This window comes from Diadema setosum, chromosome 9 (assembly GCF_964275005.1).
Source record: "Diadema setosum chromosome 9, eeDiaSeto1, whole genome shotgun sequence".
In the NCBI taxonomy this organism is placed as follows: domain Eukaryota; kingdom Metazoa; phylum Echinodermata; class Echinoidea; order Diadematoida; family Diadematidae; genus Diadema; species Diadema setosum.
Genome location: NC_092693.1, coordinates 38,443,561 through 38,460,783, shown reverse-complemented (window position 1 = coordinate 38,460,783; position 17,223 = coordinate 38,443,561). Strand labels below are relative to the sequence as shown.

Sequence of the window (17,223 nt, the reverse complement as noted above, 5' to 3'; positions counted from 1 at the left end):
TTTTTATTTGTTGTCTATCAAATTATATTTTCTCTTTGATTATTCATTCATCTTGTACATCTAGAATTCAGCAATCGTTTGACTGACTGAAGTAAAGAGATCTTGATCCATGGCTGTGCAGATCTGGTTCCATCATCCTCACTTCAGCAGAAATCAGGTGTAGCTGAGGGAATACTTACTTCCAGTGTGCATTTCAAGCAGTTAAAAGATATTTCGCAGCCTTGCATTCGTTCTAAGAGAAAGAACATCATGGAGAAATTCAGGATTTGTGGAAGTCTTGCAAGGACTAATTTGATATCTCACAGGACAAATTATGTCAACTGTAGGAGATTTAGAACTTTGACTTTGCCGAGTAGAATAGGAGCTAGCGTCCACCATGGACTGGCTCGTGGGGCCTTGTTTAGCAGCTCATCCCCCACGGCAGTGGTGAGGCCCAAACGACGGCTCTTCAGAAAGATTTTTGCAGGATTGCTTGGGGTGACAGTGCTGGGAGGGGCTGGGGTGTATGCCTCCATGGACAGTGCAGCTAGGAGAAGAACCTACGTCACAGCAGAAGGGTTTGTCAGATTCTTCAGGTAAGAATAAAGGATTCCTGTGTAGAAAAACAGACAAACAGAGAAAGAAATAAACAAACAAAGCAGATATTTTGCGATACAAGTCAAAATCAGGGAGACAAATTTTGGAAAAACATTTAGGGAAAAATTAATGCATGCATGCAAGTCAGCCAACAGTTAAAGCAAGGCTAGTGTGTCCAAGTTCCTAGGATGCTTACTTTTTGTTTTCTTGCACTTTGCCTTTGATATAACTTAGGAAATATGATGATAAAGGGGTTACAGTCATCCACACAGTGTGCAATTATTCTGTATCATATAGACCGATTCGGGTTCGTTGAGGGCAGCAGACAATTTGTGGCACTGGGCGCAGCCATAAGCTCATTTTGAGGTGTCTTAGCCGACCCCCCCCCTCTCCACCACCCCACGGGCAACATGTTTATCGCGCACTTGTAACAAAGGTTCACGCACTAAGCAAGCATTCGCGCACTCAGTACGAGACGCCCATTGGCTAAAACAACCATGCATCAGTTTTTCATTCCGTGCGCATGAGAGGGGTGGGGAGAGAGAAGGGGGGGTCGGCTGAGACACCGCGTAATGGCGCTGCCCATGCCAAAAATACACATAGCGCGTCACAGAATCGGTCTATATGCAGAAATGTATCTGACAGCTGCATAGGTTCTCCATGAATGGAAAGTGAAACAGAGCCTGTGTGGAAAACTATCGTAAGGATTGAACAATTAGTGTAAAATTATTTCTCAACTGATTATTCAGATGGTGCTTGATGCACTACTTCCAACACCACTGTGTACATGTGTAATACCATCATTGCAATTTCACCCCTGCAATCCAGGACATTTTACGTGGGCACCTTGGTATCACTAGACTACAAGTGGAGTCTGTGGAATGTGGATAGTGAGAGTGAGGAGTACAAAGAAGCCATCCGGGCGTGTCACAGGAGGACCGGTGACCGCCTCCTGCAGGTAGGTCTGTGTTGATTTGAACCCCGTTTACAGTGAGTGAAAGGGCCGGGCTCGGCCGCGGCCATGCCCGGCTTTCATTTCACTGTAAATGCGCAAAAGGCTAAATGCGGTACCAAAATTGGCTGCGCAGTTGGCCAAGCTCTGGAGGTAGTCTCAGTGGCGGCTCGGCCCGGCCTTTTCTCACTGTAAACGCAAATTGGGCCAAATGCGATACCAAATTGCGACCGGCGCACTCACCAGTAATAATCGTTTGTTTACAAGCAGAGCACCACTACGACAAAATATTGAAAGGTTTGAATTAAAAGCCCGGGCCGAGCCCTCCACTGTAGACGGACAGAATTGTGGGGCCGAGTACTGCAATTGAGGCCGGGCTCGGCCCAGCCCTGCACTATAAACGGGTCTTGGAGAATGTGTGACAAGCTGTGGGTGGAGCAGTGAGGCCGAAGTATGTTTGAAGGAGAAAGAGAAGAAACTGAAGAAAAGAAAAGGAGGAGGAGGAGGAGGGTGTCTGATGATGAGACAGTGATGATGATGATACTATTATTTGTGCTACTTCTGATGATGATTATGAAGTTCATGATGTTGATGATGATGATGATAGTTATGAAATGGTAGTATGATACATTGATAATGGTGACATTTATACACATGGTAAGGACAACAATGATTGATAGTAGTAGAAGGAACAGTGATAGCAATGATTCTATCTTATAAAATGGGTTCAAGAATGTAGCCAATTGGAAGCGCTGAAATGAGTCACGTGTGCGTGCATTAATTTCTTCAGGTATGCACTAAGAAGAGTCTCTCTTCCACCTCCCTGGCCTGACGTACGTCACAATGTTTACACTAGCAGTGCGCACTCAATCAGTTGTTACAAGTGCGTCACGCGCTACTATACGCGCTGTCAATCCTGTAAACAACTTCTAGTTCGGGCCGCGGGCTGCCACAACAGCCGGCGGCCTTTCTTGTGCATAACAGTACATGGCGTACGTATACTCTTATACGTACGTACAGTACTTATGTGCGGGATTTCCGAGTGCGACGTGCGTAAATGTTTGGGACGAACATCTTCGGACATCTTGACTTTTGAGCGAGTGCTACATGTAGCTGACTGGTATTGTCCCACAAAGGTATGTGAATAATGCTGTTAGTTTTCGACCCATTTTATAAAACAAATGATGCATAGGATTATTTCGTGGCGTTAGTGAAGGTGCGGCCCTCTCTCGAGTATTGACAACGGTTGCAAACATGCACTCGGCTGCGCCGCGTGCATGTCGCACCATTGTCAATACTCTGGAGCGCGCCGCACCTTCACTAACACACTCTATCCTGTGCATCATTTGTATATTAACACTATGCAATAATAATATTTTAGTTATAATGTTTCTTGTGTGATCAAATGAAGCCATAAAAAGACCTTGTAATTGACCCCCCCCCAAAAAAAAAAAAAAAAAGAAAGAAGAAAGTACAGACTGTTGATTGATTTCAGTCTTGCATTCCTACTGTGATTCTGACATCTGTGTCACATGAATTATGTAGAGATGTACATTTAAATCGCAAGTCACATAGTTTAGTTAGTTAGTTAGTTAGTGTGTGTGTGTGTGTGTGTTTACACTGCTCAGATAATGCTTGAGCATTGCATCATAAATATTTAGACATTGCCATTAATTTGCAGGATGGATGCTTCAAACATAGATTTTTCTTGTCCTGCGGTCTTTTTTTCAGTCATCAAATTCCTGATACCCTTGGTACTCTATGCATCTGTTCATGAGGATTTACCAGTTACTACAACACAGTAAATTTTATTTTGCAACTTCTTTACCACATACCAGGTAATTGTTGCCTGTGAGTATGTTGAAGACTGATTTATTTTTTGAATTTTTAGACCAAATTGTTAATTAAAATGGAAAGGTTTTCATTGGAATTAGTCTGTTTTTCTCGAAGTTACATACATATCTTTGGCATATTTTAGTTGACATAAATTGATACATGTATGTTCTCAACCCCTCTTCAAAGATACCTGACATAAAGATATCTCTCTGACTTTTCACAATGACAGGGTTGCCTGAAGAATGGTGGACTCTACGTAAAGCTTGGTCAGTACATGGTGACTGCTAACTACATCCTACCCAAGGAGATTCTGCAGAAACTGGCCACTCTGCAGGACAGAGCTCTGGCCAGAGAATACAAGGAGGTCAGTGTTCATTTTTGCTCCTTGAATACTGATTCAGCATCAACTGCAAATAGAGCCAGTGTGACTCCTAACTTGAGGACACTGAAATTTGTAGGATCTTCATCATAAAATGTTAAATTTTCCATACATGTGGATTTCAAAGTGATATTGATAGAATTAAATACTTTGAGGCCTGTAAAACTCCATTTAAATACTGTCACTGATGTTCTTATCACAACACTTGCTGATTTTGCATTACAAGGACTAAGGCAAGCAACAAGGATGATGAAAAGTTTTGGTCTTAGTCACTGCTGTCCAATTCCAGAATCTCTGTATTTGGTCCCCAGTGTAACACAGAGCTGAGGTGGTTCCTGTTTTTAGTAAGATGGCAGAAGAGGGGAAGGGGCATTATTCTTCAATTTGAATGACATGCTGGTCTGAATCTTGCTCAAGAAAAAAACGACAGCATCTTTGACGTGCAATGACATCAGTTATAGCCGACTTTGGGTCCATCTAAGATGAATTATGCAGCAGAGACATCATATTAGGAACTCTGATGTTTTTGTAAGCTTTGTAGACAGAACAAACTCCTGTCTTGTTATGTTAATCAAGTAGCATATTGAAAGGATGCTGTTGGGTAATTTTCAAAGTTTGTAACTGGATACTGGATTACATTTTAAAGTAAGAAAATGCTGGAATCTAGCATGGCATGATGCATGTCAAACTTTTCTTAATTCTATCCATGACTTTATAGCTGGACAGATTGTTCCTGGAGGAGTTTGGGAAGACCCCAGACCAGCTGTTTGCTAAGTTTGATGTGGAGCCGGTGGCAGCGGCTAGCCTGGCCCAGGTACACAAGGCTACTACACACGATGGGGATGAGGTGGCAGTCAAGGTATGTGACTATATCCCTACCAATAACAAAGGGTGTGTCAGTTCTGGTCGAGGTGAGGATTTAGCTTTTAACGTATTGCGAGATATTCAGAAACAACTCTATAAGATGTCAAAGAGCATGTAATTCTAAGGGGTATCAAAAGTTTATTTGATGAAAATCGGTTGTGAAATGGCTGAGATATCCAAAAACAAGGTGAAATGAAGAGATCCTAATAAATGGTGTGGCCTGTCGCCTTTTATTATTATGATGTTTTTTTTTTTTGATATCTCACACCATTTGAAAACCAATTTTCATCAAATAAACTTTGAATCCTTCTAAAAATCAAATGCTCTTTCACATTTCATAAGAGGTCTCTCATTATCTCAAAGGAATGTTCAAAACATGAATCCCCACCTCAACCAGTACTGTACAGTCCCTTTAATTTTGAACCCTCATGAGATGAAACACATCACATACTGTAAACACCATTTCGCAAATTTTGCAAGTTTCTGTAAAATGAGCAATGTTCGCGTGCATTTTAATTTCGCAACAGCCAAGATTAGCGAAATCAAAATGCACATGAAAGTTCTTGTCTGCGCTACACGCATTGAATGCCAGTGGCAATTCGCGAAAACTTCATGCCGCAAAAAAGGACCGTTGGCTCCAATTCACAAAAATTTCATGCTGCGAATATATCATTTTCATTAAAGTAGGTGCCATTCCGAATTCAACAACACATGAAAATGTTAAGTCTTATCCCCACATGAATGTGACATGCATGTGTACATTTTTATATTTATTTATTGTACTCCACTCCACTCTTGAAATTGTTGGGAAGATCTAATAGGCAAAACAATAAGACTCGCTAAATGTGTGGTGTATACAGATACAATTCTATTTTCATCATATGTAACATATGGTGGTGGTTTCTAATGTGCAGATATACACATACGTGTGAAAATGTGTTACCAAAATGTGTGACATAGAATAAATGGCAATGCTTGTGTTGATAAAGATTGAAAAAATAGTAATTGAATGATAATGGTGGACCAACAATCAAATAAAATCATCATTATGAGGTTTGTGCTGTTATTCATGCATTGTAGATTGTCTGCAGAAGACTGCACGAATATACCGGTACTGCTTTTTACCTTTGATTTATGGCTCCCCATTATAATGTTATCGCAAAAGAAACCCACCAGCATCGTGCTGTAATCACCACACAGGTATGTATGTTCTGTATATTATATGTTCCTCCCAAATTTTGGTATGGTTCATGTTCAATCAAGAATAGATAACTACATACTTTGTAGGATGTAATTTCTGTGACAAAATATCCCTGAAATCAATTTAAATGACTTCATGCATGAATGTAAGTGAATAAAGTTGTGAATCCCTTTAGTAATGAAAAGTTTGTATCATCTTTCATTAAAATATTTATCTCTGACAGGTTCAGTACATCAATCTAAGAGACCAGTATAAAGGTGACCTTCGAACCATCGGGATCCTTCTGGGCATAGTCCACTGGATGCACCCAAAGACGATCAACTTCAAGCAGATGCTGAAGGTAAACAGGAGGAGAAAGAAATATTTCACAACAATGGATGGGACCATGTTTATCCTGTACCTTTGATGATTGTTGATTTATTTGTTTGTTAGTGTGTTTATATTAGCAGATGATGTTTGCGAATATGCATTGCATTTTCTGTGTGGTAGCCTGGGGAATGGTAATTTCATGTGCCAAAGAATTTGGTCATATCCTGCCTTGGTGTTTTATGAGCATTTGTTAACTTCTTCCCAAATCTGGCAGCAATAAGTGCTGGAAAAATCAACATGGGAGTGCACAATGTGATAGTCCCATATATGGGCTATTTTCCCAAAATTAAAATAGTGAGTAGGATTACATGTTCCTTCATTCACTGGCAAATCTTTTCCAGGACATCTGGACTCTATTTTATAAAAGATGTTACGATGGCAATTCTTGCTGTAATGGCAACTTCTTGTAGCTACAGCCAATCAGGAAGCAGGATTCATCTCATTACCATTTTTATGACACTTACCATTGCAGCAAGAGTTGCTATCATATATATTATATTCTATTATTATTATTGATATTGATATCATTATTATTGTTATTATTATTATTATTATTATTATTATTATTATTATTATTATTATTATTATTATTATTATTATTATCATCATCATCATCATCATCATCATCATCATCATCATCATCATCATCATCATCATCATCATCATCATCATCATCATCATCATCATCATCATCATCATCATTAAATGGGGCCCTGGATCTGCTTAGAAAGCAAAGAGGCTACTGATTGCTCTCACCCAGTTGGTGAACAAAGGACTGAGTTGAATTTGCTAAATCTTTAATTTTCCCAGGACATGGAAGGCCCCCTGGAGAAGGAACTAGACTTTGAGAATGAAGGGAGGAATTCAGAGAAGTGTGCTAGACAGCTGCAGCATCTACACTACGTCTACGTCCCCAAAGTACATTGGAACTACACAAACAAGGTAAATTACTGATGTTCAGTGACTTTTTCATTCATTCATCCATTTACTTACTCCATGTACAACAACATTTCTAAATACAATTTTGTTCTGTTTTTTCACTTAAGGTATAAGTACATATATATGTCAACATTACAAAATATGATGAATGAAATTTATGGATATACAGTTGATAGGGTGAAAAATAAAATGCACAAAAAACAGTCTGAAGTTTGGAAAATGTAGGAGATGGGGAGTAATGCTGAAGAAGCAATGCTTGTAGAGTGCATTCCCCCCCCCCCCCCCCATTGTAGTAAAACAATTATACATATATCATTGATCTTTTATTTTTTTTATATGAAACTAAATTTACAAAATGAATTACACGAACTAAGAATAAAAACCTAAGTAGCCCTAGACGAGCACCCAGACAAATCGCAACACTAAGTCGCTGTCATGCAGAAAATACAATAGGAAAGAAAGAGAGAGAGAGAGAGAGAGAGAGAGATGAAGAAAAGCTGACTTTTGTGTGGGAACCTACACCATGGTCTCATCCTCCCAGAACCAAATATTCTGTTTGAATCGTTGAATGACTACCAGTAGGTTACTTTAGAACTAATGCTCTACAAAAGAGGAAATCTAACACTGTAATAATAGTGTACCCAAAATAGGCCAGAGTCTCTCAGTATACTGGAGATACAAACTGTTTCTATTTTTTTGAAAGTATTTTGTACTGTTTTATTTCTTTGTTTTTTCCAAAAATAGGCCTTCTGCAGGTTTCATGAAAAAGGTAGTTTTCCTTAAATAGTGTACTACATATGTCTATTGCAGGAAAGGAAAACATAATTCTACCAAAAAGTGCCTTTTCAGCCCTCAGAAAACTGCAATACTTTATTTACAAGGTTGGCATCCCTGCTATGCAGAGTTTCAGAGACCATTAACCTAACCATGGTGTTGGCCTCTCTCAAAAGGACTTTTTTGGTAATATGTATGTCTAGGGTGGCAGGAAGAATTTGTAATTTCAACACACACATATTCATCATTACCTCCGCCAATGGAGGAGGTTATATTTTTGTTACCGTTTGTTTGTTTGTTTGTTTGTTTGTCCATGTGCAAAATAACTCAAAAAGTTGCAAATGGATTTAATGAAACTTGCAGGAAAGATTGAAAATGACACAAGGAACAGATGATTGAATTTTTGGGAGTGATCTGGAAATTTTTATGGATTTTAGGAAGGATTTTCGATATTTTGGCAGGCAGGGGTCAATGAACTTGGGAGTGCAAGCTGCGCATTTTTGAGGTTTTCATACGCGCACTAAAGTGTGTGCTCTACTGCGAGGCGTGATGATGTAACAAAAGGCTTCTACATTGGGAATTCGAGCGATTTTCAGCATGCATATGTATGGGCGGAAATCACTGATCTCTATTGAAGAACAAGATCAGTGGTGGAAATTAACTGCTTGGCGGAGGTGTGTGCTCTCAAAGTGCTTCTCTAGTTTGAAATTTGATTTTCATAAGATGATAAATCATGTTTATGCATAGATGAAAATAAATCATACAGAAGCATGAATTGTTTCAGTACGTGTAGAAACAGCAAGGGGGTGTTAGAATGCTTACAAAGTTGTTGCAGGGTTTCACACTGTTACTGATGACTCCTGTAATAATGTATGTGTGAAAGTGAGATATTACTGAATCAGGCTATGTGGTGTTTGTTCTCCTGAAATGCTTAATGACGTCAATTTTTCTGGCAGCTTTCAAAACAGTCAAGAATTGTAGAACTACGTAGGCATTGAACCCAACCCAATAATTTCCCCTGTCTGGAGCTAAAGGCAAACAGTAGTGGTGGAAGTAGAAGCTGCGACCTTGCAGTTCATATAACCTCTGGTGCATTGATGCGGAGCAGGAAATTACCTTCAGCAATGAATGGAGAAGTGGAAATTTGAGAAAATCGATGAATGTTGTTGAATGCATAAATCTCAATCTATTGTTCAGATTTGGCATATGCCATCTCGTATCTGTTCACAGACATTGTGAAAGAATCAGTCACAGTTTGTAATATGATGCCAGTGCTCCAGATAGAGATGGCTGTTGTTTCAACAGCAACAACAACAAAAATATTCTATTAAACATTAGACAGGAATGCCTCATGGGTATCAAGAATATTAGAATAACTAATGTTGAAATACATTCACTCTTTACAATATGTAGGTTCACTTGTATTTCTTTGTCACCATATTGTCATATGTTGTTTTGTTCATTTCTGTATTTTCTCTGTTAATTTGTTTTTTATTAACTGTATGTATCTTGATTTATTTTGACTGAAATAAAAAAATACAGAGAAAAATGAGTACACAACGTTCACTGTCCTGAGTTGAGGATATTTTGAAATGTTATGAAAGCAATTTTCATACAAATTCATCTCTATTTCTTTGCCTGAAGTGGTACCAGCATATATTCATATACAGTGGAAATATTTTAATGTTTGACATTTCTGATGAAAGTACTATGATTGATATGTCTGCCTCAACTGTATCGTATGGCCAGAGGATTCTGACGATGGAATACGTCAACGGCTGTAAAGTGTCAGAGAAGGAACAGATGCAGGAACTTGGCTTCAATTTGGCTGATGTAAGATTCTTACCTTTTGGGGATATAGACCAGACATAGTTATTAACTGCGTGATGTAAGATTTTCACCTTGTGTAGAGATAGGCCAAATGTTGTGTTCTTGACAGGGAAAGTAAGGCAGGTGGGTGCTTACCCGCTACAGCATTTTGTGTTTGCCAAGTTATCAATTATTCTAGTGTTGTTTCTTTGAGAACATTCAGTTGACGTTTGACTGTGCTTTGATGGTGGCTGTTTTGCATTGATTCTTGAAAGAAATAAGTGAGGATGTATTAGCTGTGCTAAGGAAGCCGAGACTAAGGAAGACCTTACTGTTTTTGCTTTAAAACACATCCCAACAAAATGTCTATCACATTGCTATGTGAAGAAAAAAAACCCCAAGAAATAATGAATGAGTTTACAGAATTTACGGAATCATATAAATTTTATATGCAACTTCCATCTGTTGTGTGTTTCAATTATGTGTGCACGATATTGCTTCTAAATCATGAGGCCCACCGGGTGCATGCAGGGGCCAAAGATTTATTGCTCTATACTCACCTGTATCCACCTGTATCCATCTGTCTTGTTGGGCCTCTGGAAAGACAAAAGTCTTGTAATGCCCTCCCACTTTCAGTAAACTTTCACTGTATGTCAAACTTGAGTACCTTTGACTTCTTTACTGCAGTATTGACTGCTGCTGTTTGAGAAGACTATTCTGCATATTACATAGATGGCATTCAGTGATGTTGCAGAAAGTGATAAATTGTTCTTGAGCCTCAGCCTTGCAAAAGACTCCACCAATTTTGTTGTATGGTGCAGTCCAAAGGAATTTTTGAACTCAAAATAATTGTGATGTATGTTCTTGGGTGGTGTATCTATCATGAAGCAAACAACAAGGTCGTTACCTTGCAGTACCCTTCAAACACATTGTAACCAAGATATGATAATGCCCTGTAGATTTGATACTTGCCAAATTCCCAGAAAGTAACTAGGTTCATGTCTACCTATTGGGAGGAAAGTGAAGGCTGTCAGTAGTAATTGTAGATTCTGCACAAGTTGAAGCTACTTCATGGGAGTAAGAAGAAGGCTGCTAGTAGTAATTGTAGGTTTTGTACAAGTTGAAGCTCTTATTTTTCTCCTCGTAATGAAACTTCCAACTCTCAGTTTGAAATTTGAGAGAAAATCATGTTATCTGAGAGCAGCAACATTATGGAGGAAACATTAGATATAGCACACCAGGCATTAGGAAATCAATCTTGTGTTAGTAGAATGTTATTTTATCTGGGTGTCAGTTCAAACTGTCATTAGTACTGGTAGTATTGCAAGGATGTCTTTTACTGCCAGGATGTGGTCATAAAGTTATCATGTGCTGTAAGGCAACATTCCATATTCCGCCGTCACATCCTGTTATCACCAGCATTAATTTTTGCATCGGTGTGAAAGCTAGTAAGTCTCTCTTCCAAAGCACATCCTGGTGCATTGAACTGGGCAGGCCTACAGACACTCTGAATAAAAACTCATCATGCAATTAATGTTGCAAATTTGAAGGTACAGTCACGTCTGGGCCCCATTTAATGAAAAATGTTGTGATATAAACTCTTGCTAGAATAGCAACTTCCTGTAGTAACAGCCAATCAGGAAGCTGGATTCTTGTCATTGCCATGACACTTGCCATTCCAGCACGAGTTGCTCTCATAAGAACTGTTTATGAAATGGAGTCATGATGAGTAGAGTCTTTGACTGCATTGCAACCAGAAGCTGCCTTTAGCTTTCACAGCATTTGATAGGAGATTTATGGAATACATTTAGTTGGCATAACCATTTGAGATTTCAGTATGAATTGTAATTCTGGCATGTGTTTTTGATATCCATGATTTCTTTAAACTTCAGAAATTTGAAAGTTTTATGAGAGTTTCACATTTGTTCATGGAGCCAAAGATTCTTCAATATATTCTTTCAACAGTCCTGTTTTCTTTCTTCGGTCAGTTCAAAGACAGACCTTATTATCTTTTAATATTTGAAGCTTTGCATGTATTTATTTGTGTTCCTTTATATATATTACTCATCATTATTATCATCATTCATTCATTTATTTATTCATTCATTCATTCATTCATTCATCCACCCATCATTCATTCATCCATCCATTCATTCATTCATTCATTTATTCATTTGTTTATGTATTAATTTATTTATTTTCATGTTTTTCTTTCTGTAGGTTGATGGAAAGCTTATTAAAGTTTTTGGTGAACAAATCTTCCACACTGGCTTTGTACATGCAGATCCCCACCCTGGAAATGGTAAATATGAATGCAGTTGGCAAAAAAGTGTCAGAATCTTTAAATCTTTCAGTAATGGCAAAACAGAACCAATGAGTGAGCAAAACAAACAAAAGATTTGGAGATGTACTAAGTTGATATATCCTCTTGCCATAAAATTTAATAGCTAATTGTCCACCCATTTTGTGATGGGGAATAGAATAAGTATGAGCAGAAGGAGTGTGCTTCCCGTCATGAGCTGCCCAACTGACAGACCAACAGTTTTAGGTACTTATAGGTGTGATGAAATCCTGTTCATGTACGATGAGCTGGATACAGTGCACTCCCGTTATAACGAATTCCGACTACAACCATGGTAGCTCCATGCTACAACAAAGTAAAAATTCAGGCCACTACATTATCCATTCTATGTATTTCTATTGTTTATTTGTTCGGTTATAACAAAATTTTGATATAACAAGGCAAAACTGCTGGTCTCGAGGACTTTGTTATAATGGGAGTCCACTGTATAAGGAGTTCCAAAGACATTTAAACTTGGTACTGTAGTTGTAAGGAACTGTACAGATTGGCAAGTGTAACAAGCTTCAAATGAACGAACAGAGTTATATATATATTTGCTTGATAATTCTCTGCAGTGCTGGTCCGAAAGAATCCTCGAGGCAAAGCAGAGCTGGTAGTCTTAGACCATGGCCTGTATGAGGAGGTTCCATCAGAGTGAGTCACGATGTACAGAGCTTGGGAATAAACTGGAAATGTGTGTAGAGGTCCTTTCAAATTGACTTGTAATCAAGAACCTTAGACTCAAGTGGGACACCATGTAAATGTTGTGTAAAATGAGTTGTGACTTAGAGTTTAGGGAAGTCATAATTTAGTGAGGTGAAGTCTAAATCATATGACAGAGCCAATTTAAAGACAGTGTCGAGCAGCCCCATGGCAATAGCTTTAACTTGAGATTATGAAATATCCATAAGACTTTGTACAGGCTAAGCTAGATTCCCATGTTTGATGGGTTAATTGACTTTATATTTCTGGTTTCATATCTGACATAAAATGAAATATATACAGTCTACCTTGCACAAGTCGAATAATCGCCTAAGTTCAAGGTCTTTTCAAGTACTCTTCTCTTTATAATCTATTGATTTTAATCCTTCCATAAGTCAATTTTTTTCTGAATCGAAGCTATTTCTCTGGTCCAAATAGATTCAGCTAAGGCAAGGTTAACTGTATTAAGTTGGACAAAAGTGTCACTGCCCAATCTTTTGCAAGAAATGCATCCTGTTTGCTGCCTCATAAATGTGTTGAAAGCACTTCATTGTTGATTTTTTTTTCTATGTTGGTTCGCATTAAAGCTCTCAATCAGCAGGTTCTTCTTCAATGTACCATTTGATAACTAAATTCTGTTTCTCATGTGACTCCCAGCATCCGAGTAGCCTTTGGTCAGTTCTGGAGGGCGGTCATCCTGAAGGACGAGCCTGCCATGATCCAGCATGCAAACGAGATGGGTGTCCCAGGTAAGGATGCCTGACTGACCAGTAGTCAGGGAACTTGCTGCAGTGGTCAAGGGATTTGCTTCAGTGGTTGCAAGATATGCATGGTAGATTGTACAGCATCTTGTAATGAGATGATGAAATGTTCATTTCTTATACCTCCTGAATGGACATAGTTTGCAAAATGGTTACCGGTAATTTGTTCAGATTGATGAAATATGCTCTAGCTTACATGATAGCACAGTTTATATACCCATGCAGAATGATGCAGCTAGATTTCACTACTATAGAGAGATTGGTGGATATGGCTTTCTTACAGAGAAATAGATATCTGATGGTGTTACCATGGCAACCAATTGTGCAACAACCCATGATATCAGATTTTTGGTTGAAATCCCTCCAACAATATTCTCTGCTGATGTCTAGATTTGAAGTACATCTGCCTATTGAATTTCTGTGTAGTCTAGTATCACTAAAGCACTTTGCAGAGATGTCGATTGTTACTTTCTTTTTGCAGTATTTTATACTGGGTTTTTTTTTCACCGTAAATACTGCAGATTTCATGGAAAATATAGTTTTCTCAAAGTGTATGGCTACTCATGTCTAATACAAAGAGGTAAACATACTGTTTTCCACTAAAAATACATCTCTCAAGCCCTCAGATTACTGCAGTGCTGTTTACAAGGTTGGTATCCATGACTTTGATCCATTTTCTGTTCTCGTCAACCAGAATACTTGATACTGGGCATGATGCTGACACAGCGCCCTCTAAACATGAAGGCGAAGAGAGGACTCCACATGTCCTTCGCTCTCTCCAATGCCGAGCTTCGCAAGATGAGCATGGAGGTCCATAATGAGATGCACCGGCTGCAGGACAAGATGGAAGAATTTCAGGAGCGCCTCAACGACTTCATGAAGACCTTCCCCAAGTGCCTCTACCTAATCATGAGGTAAATCGACCTTGCCCTGCCTTGTGAGACTTAACACCAATGTTCCAGCTACCTAGACTAACACCCTCTTGTGAACTAGTAGGACTGAACACTACTTTATTTGCCATTTTGCTGGAAAAGGAAACATTGTTCTGTGGTTACTGTAAAACCAGAAATTTTCACATACATAAAATGTTTGTGAATTTCACGAGGAGCCAAGGTTTGCAAAAGTAAATTGCACACCACAGTTTTGTTTTGGTTTGTTTGTTTTTTTTGCTTAATGCATTGAATGCCAGTGGCAATTCTCGAAATTTTCATATTGCAAAAGAGGCTGTTGGCTCCATTTCCTGAAAATTTCATGGCATGAATATTCCTGGTCTTACAGTATTTGTTTGCTTGTCTGTCAGTATGCTCAAGATGTCCTCAGCATGAGAGAACCCTTATGTTCTCAAGCACTTGCCAGTACCTTGCCAAGTTATTATTATTATTATTATTATTATTATTATTATTATTATTATTATTATTATTATTATTATTATTATTATTATTATTATTATTATTATTATTATTATTATTATTATATTTTTTTTCACTTTTGTCATTCCCCTACCATATTTTCATCATCTCTCTTTTTTTCTCTCTCTCTCCCAGGAACATGAATACAGTGAGGTACATTGATAGAGCTCTGGGGCAACCAGTGAATTACTTAGTCACCATGGGGAGATGGTAAGTAAAGTTACTTCATACCCACAAATGCTTGTTTAAATGGATTTAGGGACTCTTGGTAATAATGCTGCTGCTGCTGCTGAGTGTATGAAGGAAACCCCGTAACCTACTCTACAGAACACACACATACAGACTCGAGCCAAGTAGTAGATGGCTAGTACTAGTCGTGGTGGTGGTGTTAGTGGTGGTAGTGGTGGTAGTGGTGGTAGTGGTGGTAGTAGTAGTAGCCTAGGGGAGAATGAGGAGAACTGTAACATTCAATAAAAATGATAGTGGCTGTGCAAAGATATGACAGGATTAATATGAATGAAGACATGTCTTGTGCTTGGGTTTCACTGAGTAAAGGTCCACAGTTTGTTAGAGTTTCCCTTCTCTTTTTTCATGATGACTCTGATTTTATTTTTTATTTTTAGGTACATTTGACATATGTTTCATTCAAAACTGTGATTTTAAACTATATTGTAAAGGAAATCTCCATTTCCAAGCCCTAGGCTTTTGCGTGATTTCCTCCTTTGACTCACACATCTTTGTAAATATTTTGAATGTGATTTTATGAAATGAATAAATTGAATTGAATTGGATTGAATTGAATTGAATTAAATAATGTTTTACTTCCTGTCCAGTGCTGCGGGCAGCTCAGAGTTCTTGCCTCAGGAGAGGTCAATCAGAGGTCAGCTGAATGCTCTTTGGCAAAGATTCATCTATGACTTCATTCTCAGGTGAGATAGTGACATGACAATCAACAAACAACACAAATATTTTGTTTTGTGTGTGCCTCCTGGTCAATTGTAAACATTTCCGTTTCTTTCCTTTCTCTTTGTTCTGTCTGATATTGTTTTGACTGATATTGCCTTCAAATTCACGAAGATAATTGAGAGAACTTGAACACTGTAATCAACAGCTATCTTGAGTTTGTCGCCATCAGAGCCCTCATGCAATTTTGTCAGCTACGGGCAGAAAATGAAGCTTTTTCAGATAAATGTACCCGCAGATATAAGTTCATGTAATTAGCAAATAGTATTCTCCAAATGGTTTTGTTCTGCAGGGAAGAGTGCTATGGAACTCCGGTCTATTGTCTATTTTCATAGATATGATTAGTGTGATGTTTTCAACATAAATGGAATGATTTGCTGTACTTACTGGAGCTTTTATTAGTGTGATCTCAGACACAGTGTAATCTCTTTGAGACTTGGCAGGATGCATGTTGAAACTATTTCACAATCTCGTGTTAAATTCTGGATCATATTTGTCAACTACTCAGAAAGCTGAGCATTAATCTGTCTTATGTATTAATCTTTATACTCTGTCTCTGCACTTATTGCTCTACAGGTCAGATCAGCTCGTCAACAAGCTCAGCATGATGGTATTTGCTGTCATGGCACGCCTTGGTTGGTTCTCTTCAAAGAAGCCGTCACAGACTCCAGATGTTGGTAGCTTCTTTGACAGCTTGCTGCCTCCAAAGACGGCCAACTCATGATCTTTCATGCTTTTACAGCTAGTATGCAATTGTAGTCATTTATTATTCCTGTACTCTATGAATAAAAAGATACCTTGTAGTAGATTTGTCTCACTGGCTATAGGGATACTTGTCTTTCTGAGTTTGTTGAGTATATATTTTTGTTTCAATATGGGAATGAGCAAATTGGTATATACGATTGCTAAAATTTTTCATATAAGCCCCTTTCATCAAAATCAGTAACTTGTGCATTTTTGGCCCACTCCTGGTCCGAGCTAAATTAGCCTGTGCCAAGCAGTAAAAATTGCGTTCAGTTACTATAGCAGAGCTGCGCTACTTTTACGATGACCCATTCATAAACTCGGTCACATAAGGGATAACTGCCATTGTAACTGACCACGTCATGGACAGAGCGGAAGTGCATTTTCGCGCGATATTTGATGTGCGTGCCGCACTCTTATGAGCTGAACAGCGTAAGCGGTGACCTTTGACCGTGAAAGGAATTTTGGCCCACACCTGGTTCTGCTATTGTTCATAAACTCTTTGATCAGTGCCAGGGCGTGCCTGGTCCGTGCTTGGTGCTAGCTGCAGCAGCGCCAAAATAGCATGCTCCTGGCCCGCTCCTGGCGCGGGCCACTTTGGCCC

The 17,223-nt window shown here is 38.7% G+C and overlaps 1 protein-coding gene across 1 annotated transcript; it reads left to right on the top strand.

Annotated features, from left to right (window-relative positions):
- Positions 1 to 249: 249 nt before the first annotated feature.
- Positions 250 to 16,748, top strand: LOC140233380 (uncharacterized aarF domain-containing protein kinase 5-like). Its single transcript, XM_072313486.1, has 14 exons — positions 250 to 575; positions 1,405 to 1,534; positions 3,594 to 3,728; positions 4,462 to 4,602; positions 6,032 to 6,148; positions 6,988 to 7,119; positions 9,640 to 9,723; positions 11,920 to 12,001; positions 12,616 to 12,694; positions 13,400 to 13,491; positions 14,198 to 14,417; positions 15,048 to 15,122; positions 15,746 to 15,841; positions 16,452 to 16,748. The coding sequence occupies exons 1-14, from the start codon at positions 250 to 252 to the stop codon at positions 16,597 to 16,599; spliced, it is 1,857 nt and encodes a 618-aa protein (XP_072169587.1). The 3' UTR covers positions 16,600 to 16,748.
- The last annotated feature ends 475 nt before the right edge of the window (positions 16,749 to 17,223 follow it).